Genomic DNA, 22,500 nt, shown 5'->3' with positions numbered 1-22,500 from the left:
AGCTCTCCATTCTCACTCGACAAGGGCAATGGCTACGTCTTGGGCTGAGTCCAAGGGATTTTCTCTGGAAGAAGTTTGTAGGGCGGCCACTTGGTCATCCTCGAACACATTTTCTAAGCATTACCGCTTGGATGTGGCGGAGTTTGCAGAGGCATCCTTGGGTGCTTCAGTTATTGCACAGGTGACATGTTTGTCCCAGCCGAGTTGAGGTGGCTTTACCACATCCCACTAGTCTCTGGATTCATCTGCTGCCGGCGCAAAGGAAGGAAAAATTATGTCTTACCTGTTAATTTTCTTTCCTGTGGACGCAGCAGATGAATCCAGAGCCCCACCCGATCGGAATTGTTCAAAGATGATTTTTATCACAGGTTATGTTCATGGTTGGGGTCAAGATATTCTTTTGCTTATGGAAAAGAAGTTTGTTGAGGTTCAGCTGCTTTATCCGGATGCTTGGGCATTGAGCAATACTGACTGGCCTGGAGGGACTCCATCCAAGATATACACCTGCGAGTCAGTTCTCCATCTCCACCTGCTCGTAGATGTATGCTTTCCCACTAGTCTCTGGATTCATCTGCTGCGTCTAAAGGAAAGAAAATTAATAGGTAGGACATAATTTTTCCATCCTTGCTATGTGCTGTGGAGTATTTCTGAATTTTAACATAGACATTTTGGTTAGTGAATATAATCAAAGGGAATCATTGCAGAGACTGGAGGGGAGGATGAGATGTTCAGAATCATCAAATGAGATCAGGATGGTCTGTTTTCATGTGCCATTGCTCACCTGTCTACAAACAAATGAATTTAAAGACTGTTCTACCAGCTGTATAATTTACGTATATGCTTTCATTTTTATCTGACAGATGATGGATTTCGGAATAAGAGAATGAGAGTATGTTATGGGCAGCAGAAGGAGGAATGGACATTTAAAGACCCTTCAAGAGACAGCCCAGATTGTTCAGCTGATAATGTACCTAGCATGAAAGAAAATACCTTAACAGGAAAGAGCTTGAATGTATGTACTGAACAAGAGAGAAATTTCACCAACTGTTCAAATCTCAGACAAAATGAGAGAATCAGCAGGCAAAAAAAAATTCAGAGAGAAAACAATCTGTTCCAGTATAGGGAGTGTGAAAATTCATTTACATATAAATCACAACTTATAATTAATGAAAAAGTGCCTAAAGAAATAAAACCATCAAAATGTTCTTTACCTGATGACAACTTCAGACAGGTATTTGAATTAATCAACGTTAGCAAGAAACAAGTGCATGAAATGAACCCCAAGGCAGCAAAGCTATTTAAATGCTCTGAATGTTATAAAAGCTTCAATCAAAAAAGTGACCTCATACTTCATGAAAGAATCCACACAGGAGAAGAACGATATACATGTTCTGAATGTGGAAAATCCTTCAAAAATACAACTAGCCTCGTAACTCATAAAAGAATCCACACAGGAGAAAAACCATATACATGTTCTGAATGTGGTAAAAGCTTCAATTATAACTGTGAACTCGAAACTCATAAAAGAATCCACACAGGAGAAAAACCATATAAATGTTCTGAATGTGGTAAAAGCTTCAATTATAACTGTGAACTCGAAACTCATAAAAGAATCCACACAGGAGAAAAACCATATAAATGTTCTGAATGTGGTAAAAGCTTCAATTATAACTGTGAACTCGAAACTCATAAAAGAATCCACTCTGGAGAAAAACCATATAAATGTTCTGAATGTGGAAAATCTTTCAAAAGTACAAGTAGCCTTGTAACTCATAAAAGAATCCACACAGGAGAAAAACCATATAAATGTTCTGAATGTGGAAAATCCTTCAATAATACAGGTAGCCTCGTAACTCATAAACGAATCCACTCTGGAGAAAAACCATGTAAATGTTCTGAATGTGGTAAAAGCTTCGATTCTAAGTATAAACTCGGAACTCATAAAAGAATCCACACAGGCGAAAAACCATATCAGTGTTCTGAATGTGGGAAATCCTTCAATAATACAAGTAGCCTCAGAATTCATAAAAATATCCATACAGGAGAAAAACCATATCAATGTTCTGAATGTGGGAAATCCTTCAATAAAACAAATAGCCTCAGAACTCATAAAAGAATCCATATTGGAGAAAAACCATATAAATGTTCTGAATGTGGTAAAAGCTTCAATAATACAGGTAGCCTCGTAACTCATAAACGAATCCACTCTGGAGAAAAACCATATAAATGTTCTGAATGTGGAAAATCCTTCAATAATACAGGTAGCCTCGTAACTCATAAACGAATCCACTCTGGAGAAAAACCATATAAATGTTCTGAATGTGGAAAATCCTTCAATAATACAGGTAGCCTCGTAACTCATAAACGAATCCACTCTGGAAAAAAACCATATCAATGTTCAGAATGTGGTAAAAGCTTCAATTCTAAATATAAACTCGAAACTCATAAAAGAATCCACACTGGAGAAAAACCATATAAATGTTCTGAATGTGGAAAATCCTTAAGTAATAAAAGTAGCCTTATAATTCATACAAGAAGCCATACAGGAGAAAAACCATATAAATGTTCTGAATGTGGAAAATCCTTCACTAATAAAAGTAGCCTCAAAATTCATACAAGAATCCATACAGGAGAAAAACCATATAAATGTTCTGAATGTGGAAAATCCTTCAATAATACAGGTAGCCTGATAACTCACAAACGAATCCACACGGGAGAAAAACCATATAAATGTTCAGAATGTGGTAAATTCTTCAATAATACAGGTAGCTTCATAACTCATAAACAAATCCACTCTGGAAAAAAACCATATCAATGTTCAGAATGTGGTAAAAACTTCAATTCTAAATATAATTTTGAAACTCATAAAAAAATCCACACAGGAGAAAAACCATATCAGTGTTCTGCATGTGGGAAATCCTTCAATAATACAAGTAACCTCAGAATTCATAAAACTATCCACACAGGAGAAAAACCATATCCATGTTCTGAATGTGGGAAATCATTCAATAATACAAATAGCCTTAGAACTCATAAAAGAATCCACACAGGAGAAAAACCATATCAGTGTTCTGAATGTGGAAAATTCTTCAATAATACAGGTAGCCTCAGAACTCATAAAAGAATCCACATGGGAGAAAAATCATAAAAATGTTCAGAATGTGTTAAAAGTTTCAATAGTAAATATAAACTCGGAACTTATAAATGGATTCACACTGGATAAAAGACATATCATTGTTCTGAATGTGTTAAAAGCTTTAATGGAGCAAGTAACCTCATTACTGATAAAAGAATTCATACTGGTGAAAAACCATATAAATGTTCTGAATGTGGTAAAAATTTCAATACTAAATATAAAATCAGAACTCATGAAAGAATCCACACTGGAGAAAAACCAATGTTCTCAATATGATAAATCTTTCAGTAACACAGTTAGACTTATAGGGTCTGATTCTACAAACAGGCATCCCAACAACTCCACAAAAACCTATACCAGGTAGTGTAAGGTTTTTTGGAGAAAGAACAGAAAGAAATCACCCACAAATGTTCCCTAACCAGTAAAGAATTCAGCAAGACAACGGCCTTAATAACAACATATTAACAGACAAAGAGACAGGGGAAACAGGAGATACAAGGGAAGTGTTCAAACCCATCATAGAGATCCAGGTGAAGAAACTTCTCAGAAGATGACGCTGAGCTCACCATCCCTCGACACAAGCCCGATACACTCGATGAGCGAGCTCAAAGGCCCAGGACTCTCCTACTTCACGGACCTTATCGATGAATCATTACAGTCTAGACATGTTCCACTTAAATGAAAACTCTGTCATGAAGCCCATCCTGAAGAGTAAAGAAAATGACATAGCAGATCCTTTCAACTACAGATCAGTAGCCAACTAACTGTGGATATCTAAACTAATAGACAAACTAGCTTGCCAACAAATATCAAACTTCCTAAAAAAAAACTCATCAAAGCTGAACCAGGCTCAATCAGGGTTCAGAAGACACCTGAGCACAGAAACCATGCTAGTAACAGAACACCATCCTAAAGGAAAAGTACAGCTGGGGTTCTTGGACCTCTCAGCAGCCTTCAACCTAGTCCAACAAACACTGCTAAAATCAAGATGCATAGAATTTGGCCTCAAAGAAGTCATGGCATGGATAGAGTCCTTTTTTTTTCCAAAAGACTAACAAAGGTAGAATGGCAGGGGAGCACAAACAACTGGAAAGAAATAGACATGGGGTACCATTGGGATCCACTATGTCACCCATACTGTTCAACATCTTCCTCCAACCGCTGGGGAAATTCATCAGAAAACTGGAATGGGAATGCTACATCTATGCTGATGACGTCCAATTGATCATCCCACTGAAGAAACAGGACATGAAGACTAAACAGTGGATCAAGACAGACCTAGAGAAAATCTTCGGATGGTGCCAAGCAAATGGACTATTCTTTAGCACTCTCCAGACTGGTAGAGGTTAATCTTACAAGTGGGGTATATATCTCATCATGACCAGCAGGTGGAGACTGAAACAAAACTGTGGAATAGTACATAAGAGGTACATTCCTCTATTCCTATCAGTCTTCTTTCAGTCTCCAGCAGGTGTGAATGAGCTGTACCCATCTCCCTTGGTAGGACTGTTAGAATTTATTTAGGGTTTCTAGTTTCCATTTTTGGCCGAATTGAGCTTGGGTGGGCCCTGTTGGGTCCATTCGACCTTGGGGGTGTTAAACCCGGCAGGTCATAGAAACATAGAAATAGGTGGCAGATAAGGGCCATGGCCCATCAAGTCTGCCCACCCCAATAACCCTCCCCTACCTTTCTCTGTGAATAGATCTCACGTGACGATCCCATTTTGTCTTAAAATCAGGCACGCTGCTGGCCTCGATTACCTGTAGTGGAAGATTATTCCAGCGATCAACCAACCTTTCGGTGAAGAAGTATTTCCTGGTGTCACCGTGTAGTTTCCCGCCCCTGATTTCCACGGATGCCCTCTTGTTGCCATGGGGCCTTTGAAAAAGAAGATATCTTCTTTCACCTCGATACGGCCCATGAGATATTTGAACGTCTCGATCATAAGAACATAAGAACATAAGACTTGCCTCTGTCGGGTCAGACCGGAGGTCCATCGTGCCCGGCAGTCCGCTCACGCGGCGGCCCCTCAGGTCCAGGACCTGATAGTGCTCCTACCCTAAAACTCACATATGCTTTTCGCTTTTGTCCTGTAGTGTAACCTTCTATCTATACCCTGTAATCCCCTTCTCTTTCAGGAAGTCATCCAGTCCCTTTTTGAAACCCAGTATTGTACTCTGTCCTATTACCTCCTTTGGAAGCGTGTTCCAGGTGTCCACCACCCTCTGAGTGAAGAAAAACTTCCTTGCATTCGTTTTGAATCTGTCCCCTCTCAGTTTTTCTGAGTGACCTCTTGTTTTTGTTGTCCCCGCTAGTCTGAAGAATCTGTCCCTATCCACCCTCTCTATGCCTTTCATGATTTTATATGTCTGTATCATGTCTCCTCTCAGTCTCCGCTTTTCCAGGGTAAAGAGCCCCAGTTTGTCCAACCTTTCGGCATATGAAAGGTTCTCCATTCCCTTTATCATCCTAGTTGCTCTCCTCTGGACCCTCTCAAGTATCGCCATGTCTTTCCTAAGGTACGGCGACCAGTATTGGACACAGTATTCCAGATGCGGTTGCACCATTGCTCGATACAATGGCAGGATGACCTCCTTCGTTCTGGTAGTGATACCTTTTTTGATAATGCCCAGCATTCTGTTCGCTTTCTTTGAGGCCGCTGCACATTGCGCCGCTGGCTTTATTGTTGTATCCACCAATACCCCCAGGTCTTTTTCTAGGGTGCCTTTCCCCATCTCCCTTCCTCCCATCGTATAGCTGTACATGGGGTTCCCTTTCCCGATGTGCAAGACCTTACATTTCTCCACATTGAAGCTCATCTGCCATCTTTTTGCCCACTCGCACAGTTTGTTCAGGTCGCTCTGTAGTTCTTTGCATTCCTCAACAGTTTTGACCCTGTTGGAGAGTTTTGTATCGTCCGCGAACTTGATAACTTCACATTTCGTGCCCGTTTCCAGATCGTTAATGAATATATTGAACAGCAGCGGTCCCAACACTGACCCCTCTCTCTGCGTTAGAGAGTTGCGCGGGGACAGAAATCCCACCTGTCCCCGTGAGGAATCCCTCCATCCCCACCCGTCCCCGTGAGGAATCCCCTCCGTCCCCGCCCGTCCCTATAAACTTCAGAAATAGTTATTTCATTTAATTATGCTACTGAATTAAAGGCTCTGGTAGAAACCCATTTACAAATAAGCAAAAAGACTTCATTAATTTGGAAATATTAATTGGGAAGAATACATACTTTGTAAACGAGTTTCTACCAGAGCCTCTTTTGTTTATTAATTTTTATCAACACAACTAATATACTACTTTATCCTGAAGCAAAAAAGAAATAGAATTCTTTTCCTACCTTTGTTGCCTGGTTTCTGCTTTCCTCATTTTCTCATTCAGTTCCTTCCATCCACTGTCTCTCTTCCTTCTGCGTCTTCCATTTGCTCTGTTACTGTGCCTCTCCCTTTCTCCCCCCTTCCAAATTGGTCTGGTACCCATCTTCTTCCCTCCGCTCCCCCCATAGTCTGGCATCTCTGTCTTCTTCCCTGCCAGCGTCTTCTCCCCACTCTCTCTTCCCCATTTCCTTTCAGCGTCCTTCTCCCCCCCATCTTCCCCATGTCCTGTCAGCGTCCTTCTCCCCCCTCTGTCTTCCCCATGTCCTTTCAATGTCCTTCTCCCCCCCTCTGTCTTCCCCATGTCCTTTCAGTGTCCTCCCCATGTCCTTTCAATGTCCTTCTCCCCCCTCTGTCTGCCCCATGTCCTTTCAGCGTCCTTCTCCCTCTCTGTCTTCCCCATGGCCTTTCAGTGTCCTTCTCCACCCCTCCCCCACCCCGTCTTCCCCATGGCCTTTCAGCGTCCTTCTCCACCCACCCCCCTGTCTTCCCCATGGCCTTTCAGCGTCCTTCTCCACCCCTTTGTCTTCCCCATGTCCTATCAGCGTCCTTCTCCCCCTTCTGTCTTCCACAAATGCTTTCAGTGTCCTTCCCCCCCCCCCCCCCGTCTTACCCATGGCCTTTCAGCGTCCTTCTCCACCCCTTTGTCTTCCCCAGTGCTTTCAGCGTCCTTCTCCCCCTCCTCTCCCGCCCCGGGTGCAGCACAGCCGGCCAGGTCCCCTTACTTTTGTGCCGACAACAGCCCCGGTCTGACAAACCTCCCTGCCCTTAACCGCGAATCTAAATTTCCTTCTTACAGCTGCTATAAGAAGGTAATTTAGATTCGCGGTTAAGGGCAGGGAGGTTTGTCGGACCAGGGCTGTTGTCGATCGGTCGGGAAAACGCCACCAAAGTAAAGGGACCTGGCCGGCTGTGCTGCACCCGGGGCGGGGCGGACCGCCCCCCTCCCTTGGTAGCCACTCGAGCCGCGAGGCTACTCCTCCTTACCTACCCTGCCTTTAGCACAGAGCCGAACGGAAGTCTTCCCGACGTCAGCGCTGACGTCGGAGGGAGGGAGGGCTTTGTGTAAGCCAGTCCACATCAGGCATATTGAGGTCACCTAACAATACTGTGTCCCCATGCAAGGTGATATTCTCTATATCCGGGATTAATTCCATATCCAGGTCATCCTGTTGTCTTGGGGGTCTGTATACTACACCAAGATACAGGCATTTGTCCTTCCCCCTGGCCAAATTCACCCAAAGGGATTCCCCTGTGTACCTGACGTCTGCAATTCTGGTGACTTTAATGTCATCTTTAGTATAAAGTGCTACCCCTCCTCCCATTTTGCCCTCCGTGTCTCGGCGAAGCAAGTTGTAACCCTGTATGACCATGTCCCACTCGTGGGAATCCGTGAGCCAGGTCTTTGACTCCTTTAGTGCAATTTGTAATGTGTGTACTCCTCCTAGACCCAGAATTACAGCGTGAACTTGCCCCAGACTCGGAAATGTGTACACTCTCCCTCGACCCAGAATTACAATGTGAACCTACCCCAGATTCGGAACTGTGTGTACCCACTCCAGACCCAAACCCAGAAATGCAATGTTTACTTACCTCAGTCTCAACAAAGTATTGGCAGCTTGGCTCACCAGGTAGGTTAATGTACCATCCCCCAACTTACCTAGTTTAAAGCCCTGTGAAGTAGGCGGGCTAGTCGGTGTCCAAAGATGTTCTTTCCTCTTGTGGTCAGGTGTAGCCCGTCTGGTCCCTGTAGTCCTTGTAATGCCTCTCCATGGTGCAGGAACCCGAAGTTCATCTCCTAGCACCATCCATGCAGCCAGTCTTTAGCCCTCTGGATGCGATCATCCCTGGCTCTACCCTTGCCCCTCACTGGGAGGATCGAGCAGAAGACCACCTGTGCATCCATCCTCCTCAGCTTCTCACCCAGAGCTGGGTCCCTCCCCCCATTTCCTCCACCTCCCCACATTTTTTTTAGAGGAGCCTCAGCAGTAAGCCTTGTGCCCTAATTCAAGCAAGGCATATTGCTTTGAGAGCCTGTGGAGTCTGTTCTGTAAACGAAAAAAAAAATCCTGAGGTAGTGCTGGTCTGAAGGGTTGCTTTCCCTTTAACTATGCTGTAAATTACTGTATTTTTTGACTAACCGCATATGGAACAATTGAGAACTTCTCAGGGGAAGTGGTGTACAATTTGGTCTAGATGTGAGGCACTTGTGGCCGGCCTGAAAACAGCTGTTCGGGCCAGTGCGGTCGTGGAGCTCCGTTGGCAGAGCCTGTAGGCATCCAGGGCTCCCCGGCCTTAGTGCCTCGCAAGTCGGCAGAGAGTAGTGGGGAAGCCCGGTTTTCCCCCACTGCCCCCGGAGGGATTCCCTCTCAGCTGATTTTTGTTAACAACTGATGCCGGCTTGCCTGCTTTAGAGGCCAAACAAATGGACTAGATGCTAACAAGGACAAAACAGAACTATTTCTAATTAACAAATCGGGAGGAAATAGCCCAAGATACCAACTAATCCTGAACAGAAATACCATAAAATCATCCACGGAAGGGATGACGAACCTAGGAGTATGGCTGAACCCAAACTTAAGCATGCTACAGATCAAACGCATTATGAAAAACCCTTATGGCAAACTCTACTGGGTTAGAGGACTTAAACCCTCCTCCACCCATCAAGCAATGCCCGACGTAATAATAACCCTGGTACTCTCAATCTTTGACTACTGCAATGCAATCCTGCTGGACATTCCAAAGTACATGATCAAGCTGATTCAAATGGTACAAAATGCAGCAGCAAGATTTCTGCAGGGAAAATCGAGGCAGATGGGTGCCACCCTGCTACTGAAAGAGTTACACTGGCTCCCGATTGAAAGCAGGATGAAAATCAAGATCTTGTTGCTGACACACAGAATCGTTCATCTCTCAGAAGCGCAATATCCAGCAGCCAGACTTCATTACCATACACCAGCACATTCCCTGCTGAAAATATCCTCCTTCAAATACAAAAGAGTCAGGACAAGAATGTTCTCAGTGATGGCTCCAAGGTGGTGGAACTCCCTTCTGAAGGAATTAAACTTGAAAAGGACACTGGAAAGTTCAAGAAAGGGATAAAGAAAATCCTCTTCACAGACTACTTTAACTAATAAGGCAACATAGAGGAGATAGCTAGCTATTCCCCAAAGAACACGAAACAGGTATTATGTGTGCAAATAGGTAGGATTTAGTATGAACATAGTATACGCTACTAGTATTCTATACTTAAGATGATTTACTAGGGGATAAATGTATCTGTATTGAAAATCAACGCTGTATTGTAACACCATTGACTCCCCCCAGTCATTAGTAGTATTATAGAAGTTTACAATAAACTATATCAATGTTCTAAATATGATAAAAGCTTTGATCAGAAAAGTAATATTACATGTCATAAAGAATCTATAGTTGAGAAAACCATATAAATGTTCTGAAAGTGATAAAAGCTTTAATTATAAAAAGTCACCTTAAAATTCACTAAAGAATACACAGTGGAGAACTAAGCATATTATTTTATTAACATGATCGGGGTTAGCAAGATAATAGATTTAGTGGGGAATTAAAATGGCGGACAGGAAGATTGTTCTTTTCCTCTGTCTGTAAAATGGCTGGACTGTGTTAATAAGGTATGTCAGACCAGCAGAAGGCATTTTGCTGAGTTCGCTGATAAATTGGTAATTACCGGTAATCATGTGTTTGGTTTGGACTGGAACATAGTGTCATGTAGAATATCCAGTGGGCTGAAGCAAGAAACAGACAAGACTAGCTGAGTCATGTCCCCTCCCCCCCCCCCCAGAAGTTGGGTCGAGGTGACCTAGAACTGTGAAGAGTTCTGAAGACAGGGGAATTTACATGATGTCAAATGAACCAATTTTAAGAAGAGGGTGTAAGGGAGTTACGTATGCTATCTGATGGAGGTTGGCTGGTGTTGTGTATTTTGTTCCCCACCCTTGGAGAGGTTGTGCAAAGAAGGACATGGGCCCTGAAGACATGTATGCATGACTTTGGAACTTTCCACCCATCACATGGTCTAAAATTCATGCACAAAAGTCTATTCATGGAAGAGGGGGGAAAGGCTGCTCGGAAGAGCCTGGTTCTTGTTTTGGATCCCCTTTTTCTTCAGGGATCCTGAGCCGTTTCATAGAAAGAAAATTGGGTAATGTATGGGTTCTTTGATCTGATTTAAAAATTTAGTATAGAAAGAAACTGGTTTACTTATAGATTAGATATCCATAGGATAAGAGGTAATTATCTTAGAAAAGTTTTACTGTAATCTCAAGCCTCCAGTAATGCAAATTCTTGGTGTGTAAATTAATTTTCCTTGTAATTATCAAATGGATCTTCTCAATAAAACCAAATTGATTATTTAAGCTTACTTCTGGTTTCTGCTGTCATGTTTGGGTATATTCTTGATATTAACTCTGCAATAAACTTGACTTCTGGTGAAAAAGGTAAAGAACCTGCAATAAACTTGGTAAAGATAAAGAACCTCTCAAATTAGTGAAGACAAAATGTAGCTCATAATCAAAAGAGAAAAACGTCCAAAAACCGGCCTAAGTCGGCACTTGGACGAACATTTCTCAAAAACGTCCAAGCGCCAAAAATAAAAACGGGTTTTGGACATATTTCTAAACGACCTAGGCCTTCATAGTGCCGCTCAACGTCCAAAGCTAAACGGGGCGTTTCGGGAGGCGTGTCAAGGGCGGGACGTGGGCTGGCTTAGATTTAGTCGTACAGCATGTATAACCGAAAATTATACAGCCCAGGATCGACAGAACTTGGACGTTGTGACTTAGACCAGTGTTCTTCAACCTTTTTACACCTATGGACCGGCGGAAATAAAAGAATTATTTTGTGGACCGGCAAACTACTAAGACTGGAATTTAAAAAAACATTTTCACCCCGTCTCCACAAGTTCAATCCCCTCAAACCATCTGATCTCATCCGCACAAGCCTCAGTTATGATTTTATATTGAACATATTTTATTAAAGTATAAAAAGAAACAATATTCTGTACAATTGTCATTTTATAAATACAAATATACAGAGCAAGGACCAACCTCCCCTTCACATATATCCCCTCCACTATCAAGAAAACTGAACAAGCCAAATTATTACAGAATGCTACACAGAAATATCATGCTAACAGAATACTGCAGTCGCACATGACAGGAATAGTGTTAGGGGAGTGCTGGAAGCTAAAGAAGCACTGCCTGGGCTTTGCAGTCCCCAGTTATGTCTCTAGCAGGATATATAGTTCAAATCTGATATATTCTAATGACAAAATAGAAATAAAATTATTTTTTTCTACCTTTATTATCTGCCCATTTTGTTCTGCTTTCTTCTGTCTTTTCTTAAATTTCTTTCCAAGGTCTTCAATCTATCTGCCACTTCTGTCCCTTCCTGTCTTCTACCTATTATTCCAATATCCAGAACCTCCTTTTTCTTCTTACTGCATCCATCCTGTGTCCAGCATCTCCCACCTACTCCATCAAGTCCAACTCAGTCAAGTCTGCTTTTTTCCTTCACCCTACAACCTCCATGTCCAGCATCTTCCTGTGTTCTTTTTTTTCTTCCCGTTGTTGAGCCATCCAGCCAACCCACCATCTTTCCCCATCCCAGTGCCTCCCCTCTTTTCCCCATCTTAATCCAGCAGATACCTTCCATCACCCTACTCCCTCCATTCCTTATTCAGCATCTTCTCCTTGTCTCCCTATTCCCCCTTCACCATGTCCAGCATATCCCCTCTGTCTCCCTACTCCCTCTACCCATGTCTAATATCTGACTTCTGTCTTCATACTCCATCCTCATGTTCAGCATTTTCCATGTCTCTCTGCCCCCTTGCAAGGTCCAGCATCTATCTTTGTGTCCCTATTCTTCCAATTCCCACCTAGTTCCAATAACTATCCTCCCCCAAAGGGATCCACCATCTTCCTTCTGTCACACCAATCCCCCCTCCTGGGTCTACCATCCCCTTCCAACAACACCTATATCACATTTTCCCTCTCCTCATAATCCAGCATCTCTTATTTCCTCCATTGGCTGCTGGCCCCGATCCACTCTTCCAGCACTCGATTGCTATTAGCCCTGTCTTCGACCCCGGTCCTGCTAAACTTGGCAGCAAAAACAAAGACAAACCCTACCCTACCTTCAATTATGGTCCCGCTAAATCAGACGGCTAGAATGAAGACAGAAGCCGCGGGACCTTTCCTCTTGCCTGAATTGCTATTCGCTACAAGCTCTGCCGGTCTCAATCCTGCCCCTCAAAAACAGGAAGTCACTTCAGAAGGGGGCGGGATCAAGATTGGCAGAGCCTATAGCGATGCAGGCAAGAGCAAAAGTCCCACGGCTTCTGTCTTTTTGTCGGCCGTTTGTACCAGTACCGCAGGTGATCTTAACGCCAGCCCTGGAAGGGAAAGGGGAACAGATGCCCGACAGGAAATTTAATTTGTAGATCTCGCCGGCCCTGCACAGACCAGCAGAAATTTTCTGCGGACCAACACCGGTCCGCGGACCAGCGGTTGAAGAACTGTGTCACAAAAATCCACCTAAAGTCACCAGATAAGCACTGCAAACACATAACACAGATCCAGACATACTACCCCAGTGATCACCAACCTCCCCCCCCCCCCACACCCCCAGAAAAGTTTTATTCCCAACTTTAAATTTCAGCCTCAGACCATCATCACCTGGCCGCCTGGCATAGGAAAGCCTAGTCGTCCAGCCCAGAGGCAGCTTAAGTCATCTTGGGAGTGGGTTAGGGACCCATAGAGAGGAGGACCCATGCCCATAAGCCTCTGTAATCACTGCATTGATACTTAAACATGTGCACTGCCCTATACACCCCAAAAACCCTTTTTTACTGCCATATAAGTGGCTCCTGAAGCCATAAGGGCTATTAGGGTGGTAGATAAGTGGGTCTAGGGGATTCTGGGGGTGGTTTGAGGGGCTCATCGTCACCTATAAGGGAGCTGTAGTGAGGTAAAGACATGGCACCCTTTTTGTGAAGTTCACAGCAGTGCCCTGTAAGGTACCCCACTATTTGGGTGGCATGTCTGGGTATGCAGTCCATCATTTTGCAGACCCCTCCCACATCCAACAGGGCTTGTTCTAGGTGTTTTGGACTTGGACGGAAAGTTGGATGGAAATGTGGTATAAAGATCGACTAATTAGTGTCTGGGACGATCAGATCGGCAGGACGTATAATTAGATGATTTTCGAAAGTAAAAACAAGTTGGACGTATGTTTTGAAAATGTATCTTAGGCTCTTTTTAACTTTGGACGACTTGCGAGATGGACGTAAACAGACTTAGACATCCCTTTCGATTATGCCCCTCCACGTGTTCAAAAAATATAAATCAACCAAGAATAAACACAAAAAATTAGGGTATTAACTAGGAAGGGGAAAGACCTCAAATGTCCCCGTGCCCAAAGGTCATGGCATAGTTCAAGGGCACCTCAGGGAGCATGGGTATTATCATAGGTCTAAAAAAACTCTCCTGTGTAAAATAATATGTGCTTAAGGGACATCCAAAAATGGGGAAGCAGGTAGAGGATGATATAGGCACACCACAGGAGGGGGATGAGGACGAAACGGACATACCACAGGTGGAGGAGGAACCGAACGAGGCTCGGGGATTGGCAGCCCATGAGGGGTTCGGCAGGAGCATCAAACCACGAGGAAAACCAACAGAGAAGGTAAACAGCCGGGACTTAATTTGCCTATACACAAATGCTAGGAGCCTAAGAACCAAAATGAGAGAGCTAGAATTTATAGCCAGTAAGGAGGACCTAGACATAATTGGAGTCACAGAAACATGGTGGTCTGAAGACAACAAATGGGATGTGGTCCTACCAGAGTACAAACTCAATAGGAGGGACAGGACACACAAGAAGGGTGGAGGAATAGCGCTATATATAAAGGACTCCATCTCTTCAACCAGGATGGAAACAACAGTAAGGGCTGATGGCTTGGAATCATTATGGGTTAAGCTGACAGGAGGAAATGGAGCAGACATAAAATTGGGACTATACTATCGCCCACCAGGACAAGCGGAAGCAAACGACCAGGACCTGGAGGCTGAACTGAGGCAGGTATGCAAAAATGGAAGTGTGGTGGTAATGGGGGATTTCAACTACCCTGGAATAGACTGGAGTATTGGACACTCAAATTGCACGAGAGAAACAAAATTCCTGGAGGCGGTGAGGGACTGTTTCATGGAACAACTGGTCACAGAACCAACACGAGGAGATGCCACTCTTGACCTAATCCTCAACGGGCTAGAGGGACCTGCAAAGGAGGTGGTAGTACTAGCACCACTAGGAACCAGTGATCACAACATGATCCAGTGCAAGCTAAAAACAGGAACATCCAAGGTGAAAAGAACCACAACGACAGCACTCAATTTCAGAAAAGGAAACTACGAGGCCATGAGGAAAATGGTGGGAAAGAAGCTTAGCAACAGCTCAGGGAAGATGGTGACCGTTGAGGAAACCTGGGCCTTACTCAAGGGCACGGTGCACGAAGCACAAAACCTGTACGTCCCCAGGTTTAGGAAAGGGTGCAAAAAAAATCGAGCAAAAAACCCGGCGTGGATAACAAATGCAGTGAAAAAGGCAATAAGGGACAAAAAAGCATCTTTCAGAAAATGGAAAAAGGACCCAACAAAGGACAACCAGAAGGAGCACAAAAGGCAACAAAAAGACTGTCACCGAGTGGTTAGGAGAGCAAAAAGAGAATACGAGGAGAGACTGGCGGGGGAAGCAAGAAACTTTAAACCATTCTTCAGGTATGTGAAGGGGAAGCAACCAGCCAGGGAGGAAGTGGGACCATTGGACGACGGAGACAGGAAGAGAGTGGTAAAGGAGGAAAAAGAGATAGCTGACAGGTTAAACAAGTTCTTCTCGTCAGTCTTCACGAGAGAGGACACATCCAATATCCCAGAACCCGAGGAGATCATAAGCGGAGACCATGATGAAAAGCTGGTCCAACTAGAGGTAAGCCGAGAGGATGTCCTCCGACAGGTGGACAGACTGAAGAGCGACAAATCACCTGGACCAGACGGCATCCACCCAAGGGTACTAAAAGAACTGAGAAACGAAATAGCGGAAACACTTCGCCAAATATGTAACCTATCCTTAAAAACTGGGGTGATCCCAGAGGACTGGAAAATAGAAAACGTCACGCCCATCTTTAAGAAGGGATCAAGAGGTGACCTCAGTCCCTGGAAAGATGATGGAAGCACTGGTTAAGGACACAATCTGCACACAAAGAAAACAATGGACAACTGAAGGCGAGCCAGCACGGCTTCTGCAAGGGAAGGTCGTGCCTCACGAACCTACTGTATTTCTTTGAGGGAATAAACAGCCAGATGGATAAAGGGGAATCCATAGACATCATTTACCTTGACTTCCAAAAAGCCTTTGACAAGGTACCTCACGAACGACTACTCAAGAAGCTGTGGAACCACGGGGTGCAAGGGGATGCCACCGATGGATCAAACACTGGCTGGCAGGCAGGAAACAGAGGATTGGAATAAAGGGACATTACTCAGACTGGCAATGGGTCACGAGCGGAGTTCCACAAGGATCGGTGCTGGGGCCGCTCCTGTTCAATATATTTATTAACGACCTGGAGACGGGGACAAAATGTGAGATTATTAAATTTGCTGATGACACCAAACTCTGTGGCAGGGTTAGAACCACGGAAGACGGCGAAGATCTACAAAGGGACCTAACGAGACTGGAAGAGTGGGCAAAAAAGTGGCAAATGAGTTTTAACATTGAGAAATGCAAGGTCATGCATGTAGGGAAAAAGAACCCAATGTTCAGCTACAAAATGGGGGGATCATTGTTAGGGGTGAGCAACTTTGAAAGAGACCTGGGGGTGATGGTGGACACAACATTAAAAGCATCGTCACAGTGTGCGATAGCAGCAAAGAAAGCGAACAGAATGTTGAGTATTATTTAAAAGGGTATCACAACCAGGACGAAGGAAGTCATCATGCCGCTGTATCGTGCAATGGTGCGCCCGCACCTGGAGTACTGTGTCCAGTACTGGTCACCGTACCTCAAGAAGGACATGGCAGTACTTGAGGGGGTCCAGAGAAGAGCGACTAAATTGATAAAAGGTATGGAAAACTTTTCATACGCTGACAGGTTGAAAATGCTGGGGCTTTTCTCCCTAGAAAAGAGGAGACTTAGAGGAGACATGATAGAAACCTTCAAAATCCTGAAGGGCATAGAGAAGGTAGACAGGGACAGATTCTTCAGACTGTGGGGAACCACAAGTACTAGGGGTCACTAGGAGAAATTGAAAGGGGACAGGTTTAGGACAAATGCTAGGAAGTTCTTTTTTACCCAGAGAGTGGTGGACACATGGAACGCGCTTCCAGAGGTTCTGATAGGCCAGAGCACAGTACAGGGGTTCAAGGAAGGTTTGGATAAGTTCCTGAAGGATAAGGGGATTGAGGGGTACAGATAGAAGCAGAGGTAGGTTATATAAATGGTCAGGAACCACTTCACAGGTCATAGACCTGATGGGCCGCCGCGGGAGCGGACCGCTGGGCGCGATGGACCTCTGGTCTGACCCAGTGGAGGCAACTTCTTATGTTCTTAAGTGAAAACATTTTTTTGAAATAAAATTTAAGTAAATTTTCAAACAAGCATCAAGGCAATTCAGCCCACAAGCACACCAATCACAGTGCTGTGTTAGAAAAAACTCCCTAAAGAAAGACGGGAGATATACAAGAAAGTCTGATTGAATTCAGAGATCCAGCCATGCAATCAAATATTAGCATAAGTTAACCCACATGATCCAGCAGCAAAATGGTGAATAAAAGGCACTTATTAAGTTTCAAGTTTACAAATTTCTGCTTCAATGCCCCAAATCTTCTCCCGTGACAATTGTAAAGCTCTTTTAACCATGTCCTGCATGTCTCATTTGTCCCAAAGTCTCATGCCTTCTTCAGCAACTTTCCAAGCTTGCCAGGCATCATTTCTCATCTCCCTATTGGGCTGTAATTCTTTTCCCACTTCTGTCTGTATTCCTGTCTGCACTAGGTCACCTGTACATTTTGAAAACATACATCCAAATCTTACTGTTCTTGGATATGGAGTTCTTCCATTTGACATTACAGTTGCAACATTCCCTGCCTTGTCTCTCATTCTAGGATTGAAAGAACCTTTGTATCGTGACAAATTCCTTATCTTACCCAGTAGTTGAGCCACCTGGCCAGGGCAATAACATTTCTTGGATCTCTGGACTCAGTCCGCGTGCTAAGTCACACTACTCCACTGTCATCCGCTGGAGCTCCGCTAGAGTAGACGCCCATGCTGGATGCGGCTCACATACTTCAGTCGTTCTACACACAGTATCTGATGATAAATCTCCTGCAAGTAAAAGCCAAATTACATCAACTTTCAAATAGCCCTCTGGATCACATGATCCCCGACTAAACATCATGGTGTAATAGCGGCAATTCTGTAGAGCCAAGTCCTCCCCCAGCCGGAGCAGGTAATGTAATAGAGTCCAGCTCCTATTTTCAAGTGCTTCTGAGTGTCTAGAAACATCTAATGCTCTCAAAACTTGGTACCTCAGTGTTTCTGGAACTGCCAGTCTGATAATCATTTCAGTTTCTTTTCTGTCAAATCTTTGGCATCTCTTGTTCCCAATAAGGCTGTGAGCTCCTGTCATAGTCTTGAGAGAATAAGGGGGCTCACGGCAGCCATTTCCTATGAGTGATCTGCACAGGGCAGAAGCGTAGGAAGATCACTAGACCACCAGGTAAGGCTTAAGGGGGGTCTAAGAAAGCTTAAAAATAGCCCCAAAATGAAAATGGATCTAAAAAAAAAATTGCGAATAACCGAATCCGCAGATGCTGAAACCATGGATTTGGAGGGAGAAGTGTACTGACTTTTAAAACAAGAAACACTGGTCAGCCGGAATTTATTAATAAACTCTTGATACCGTATACTTTATCGCGTCTTCTTCATTCCTCAGATCAAAATCTATTAGCAATCCCATATAAATACTAGAAGAAACACTATCTTTTCAGTAGTTGCCCCTTCCCTCTGGAACTCAGCACCGAAGACATTAAGAGAGATAACCAACCTTGAGAAATTCAAGTCTTTTCTTAAGACATTTCTTTTGAAAGATGCTTTTCAAGTTTGAGTGTCCTTTTAAGGATTTTAAAACTTTTCTCTTTCATTAGTCCTATTGTATTGGACTTATTTGGTTTTAACCCCTTCCTTTTCTTTCCCCCTTTGTACCTCACTTTCCTTTAACTACTGTAGTTCTTCCCATCGTTCCATTTGTACCTTTTTGTCCAGTAGTGTACCTTATCTTTTGTTAAGTTAAGTTAATTGAATTACCTGTTTTACCCTATTTTTTTTTATTGTGGTATATAAAATCAATAATAAGTTAGTAAACTTGATAAGTGCCTTTTATTCACCATTTTGCTGCTGGATCATGTGGGTTAACTTATGTTAATATTTGATTGCATGGCTGGATCTCTGAATTCAATCAGACTTTCTTGTATGTCTCCTGTCTTTCTTTAGGGAGATTTTTCTAACACAGCACTGTGATTGTTTCCTTGCGGGCTGAATTGCCTTGATGCTTGTTTGAAAATTTACTTAAAAAATGTTTTCAATTAAGCACTTTCACATATTATTTTACCCAGGAGGGTTTTTTTAGACCTATGATAATACCCATGCTCCCTGAGGTGTTTGCAGTGCTTATCTGGTGAATTTAGGTGGGTTTTTGTGACTTAGACCATGTTTTACATGGTCTAAGTCACAACATCCAAGTTCCGTCGATCCTGGGCTGTATAACTTTCGGTTATACATGCTATACGACTAAGTGTAAGCCAGCCCACATCCCGCCCAACTCCCGCCCTTGACACGCCTCCCGAAACGCCCCGTTTAGCTTTGGACGTTGAACGGCACTATGAAGGCCTAGGTCGTTTAGAAATACGTCCAAAACCCGTTTTTATTTTTGGCGCTTGGACGTTTTTGAGAAATGTTCGTCCAAGTGCCGACTGAGGCCGGTTTTTGGACGTTTTTCTCTTTCGATTATGAGCCCCATATTGTCTTCACTAATTTGAGAGGTTCTTTGCCTTTACCAAATTTATTGCAGGTTCTTTACTTTTTTCACCAGAAGTCAAGTTTATTGCAGAGTTAATATCAAGAATATACCCAAACATGACAGCAGAAACTAGAAGTAAGCTTAAATAATCAATTTGTTTTTATTGAGAAGATCCATTTGATAATTACAAGGAAAATTAATTTACACACCAAGAATCTGCATTACTGGAAGCTTGAGATTACAGTAAAACTTTTCTAAGATAACTACCTCTTATCCTATGGATATCTAATCTATAAGTAAACCAGTTTCTTTCTATACTAAATTTTTAAATCAGATCAAAGAACCCATACATTACCCAATTCTCTTTCTCTTTCAGGATCCCTGAAGAAAAAGGGGATCCAAAACAAGAACCAGGCTCTTCCGAGCAGCCATTTCCCTCTCTTCCATGAATAGACTTTTATGCATGAATTTTAGACCATGTGATGGGTGGAAAGTTCCAAAGTCATGCATACATGTCTTCAGGGCCCATGTCCTTCTTTGCACAACCTCTCCAAGGGTGGGGAACAAAATACACAACAGCAGCCAACCTCCATCAGATAGCATACGTAACTCCCCTACACCCTCTTCTTACAATTGGTTAATTCGACATCATGTCAAGTCCCCTGTCCTCAGAACTCTTCACAGTTCAAGGTCACCTCGACCCAACATCTTGGGGGGAGGGGGGAACATGACTCAGCTAGTCTTGTCTGTATTGTGCTTCAACCCACTGGATATTCTACGTGACACCATGTTCCAGTCCAAACCAAACACATGATCATTTACCAATTTATCAGCAAGCTCAGCAAAATGCCTTCTGCTGGTCTGACATACCTTATTAACACAGAGTCCAGCCATTTTACAGACAGAGGAAAAGAACAATCTTCCTGTCCACCATTTTAATTCCCCACTAAATCTATTATCTTGCTAACCCCGATCATGTTAATAAAATAATATGCTTAGTTCTCCAATGTGGATTCTTTAGTGAATTTTAAGGTGACTTTTTATAATTAAAGCTTTTATCACTTTCAGAACATTTATATGGTTTTCTCAACTATAGATTCTTTATGACATGTAATATTACTTTTCTGATCAAAGCTTTTATCACATTCAGAACATTGATATAGTTTATTGAAAGCTTCTATAATACTACTAATGACTGGGGGGAGTCAATGGTGTTACAATACAGCGTTGATTTTCAATACAGACACATTTATCCCCTAGTAAATCATCTTAAGTATAGAATACTAGTATCGTATACTATATCCTAAATCCTACCTATTTGCACACATAATACCTGTTTCGTGTTGTTTATTGTGCTCCTAATGGGGAATTGCTAGCTATCTCCTCTATGTTGCCTTATTAGTTAAAGTAGTCTGTGAAGAGGATGGTCTTTATCCCTTTCTTGACCTTTCCAGTGTCCTTTTCTAGTTTAATTCCTTCAGAAGGGAGTTCCACCACCTTGGAGCCATCACTGAGAACATTCTTGTCCTGACTCTTTTGTATTTGAAGGAGGATATTTTCAGCAGGGAATGTGCTGGTGTATGGTAATGAAGTCTGGCTGCTGGATATTGCGCTTCTGAGAGATGAACGATTCTGTGTGTCAGCAACAAGATCTTGATTTTCACCCTGCTTTCAATCGGGAGCCAGTGTAACTCTTTCAGTAGCAGGGTGGCACCCATCTGCCTCGATTTTCCCAGCTGAAATCCTGCTGCTGTGTTTTGTACCATTTGAATCTGCTTGATCATGTACTTTGGTATGCCCAGTAGGATTGCATTGCAGTAGTCAAAGATTGAGAGTACCAGGGTTATTATTACGTCGGGCATTGCTTGATGGGTGGAGGAGGGTTTAAGTCCTCTAACCCAGTAGTTTGCCATAAGGGTTTTTCATAATGCATTTGATCTGTAGCATGCTTAAGTTTGGGTTCAGCCATACTCCTAGGTTCGTCATCCCTTCCGTGGATGATTTTATGGTATTTCTGTTCAGGATTAGTTGGTATCTTGGGCTATTTACTCCCGATTTGTTAATTAGAAATAGTTCTGTTTTGTCCTTGTTAGCATCTAGTCCATTTGTTTGGCCTCTAAAGCAGGCAAGCCGGCATCAGCTGTTAACAAAAATCAGCTGAGAGGGAATCCCTCCGGGGGCAGTGGGGGAAATCCGGGTTTCCCCACTACTCTCTGCCGACTTGCGAGGCACTAAGGCCGGGGAGCCCTGGATGCCTACAGCCTTTGCCAACGGAGCTCCACTACCGCACTGGCCCGAACAGCTGTTTTCAGGCTGGCGCAAGTGCCTTACATCTAGACCAAATTGTGCACCACTTCCCCTGAGAAGTTCTCAATTGCTCCATATGCGGTTAGTCAAAAAATACAGTAATTTACAGCATAGTTAAAGGGAAAGCAACCCTTCAGACGAGCACTACCTCAGGATTTTTTTTTTTTTTTTACAGAACAGACTCCATAGGCTCTCAAAGCAATATGTCTTGCTTGAATTAGGGCACAAGGCTTACTGCTGAGGCTCCTCTATAAAAATGTGGGGAGGTGGAGGAAATGGGGGGAGGGACCCAGCGCGAGACCTGCCGGGTTTGACACCCCCAAGGTCGAATGGACCCCTAACAGGGCCCACCCAAGCTCAATCCGGCCAAAAATGGAAACTAGAAACCCCAAATAAATTCTAACAGTCCTACCAAGGGAGATGGGTACAGCTCACTCACACCTGCTGAAGACTGATAGAAATAGAGGAATTACCTCTTATGTACTATTCCACAGTTTTGTTTCAGTCTCCACCTTCTGGTCATGATGAGATATATACCCCACTTGTAAGATTAACCTCTACCAGT

At 43.4% G+C, this 22,500-nt stretch overlaps 2 protein-coding genes across 2 annotated transcripts in view; one reads left to right on the top strand and one right to left on the bottom strand.

Moving 5' to 3' along the window:
* Positions 1–4,793, top strand: part of LOC117367629 (zinc finger protein 493-like) — a 34,374-nt gene extending 29,581 nt beyond the window's left edge. The window contains exon 7 of the mRNA XM_033960377.1: positions 861–4,793. Coding sequence (XP_033816268.1) covers positions 861–3,148 — 2,288 coding nt within the window. The 3' untranslated portion in view covers positions 3,149–4,793. The remainder of the gene's footprint in view (positions 1–860) is intronic.
* The window catches only part of LOC117367669 (zinc finger protein 493-like), a 156,069-nt gene that overhangs the window by 74,818 nt on the left and 58,751 nt on the right, over positions 1–22,500 (bottom strand). The gene's annotated exons all lie outside the window — the stretch shown is intronic.

Source organism: Geotrypetes seraphini, chromosome 10 (genome assembly GCF_902459505.1).
Source record: "Geotrypetes seraphini chromosome 10, aGeoSer1.1, whole genome shotgun sequence".
Classification (NCBI taxonomy): Eukaryota; Metazoa; Chordata; class Amphibia; order Gymnophiona; family Dermophiidae; genus Geotrypetes; species Geotrypetes seraphini.
The sequence above is the reverse complement of the archived record's forward strand: the minus strand, read 5'-3'. Positions and strand labels throughout refer to the sequence as shown.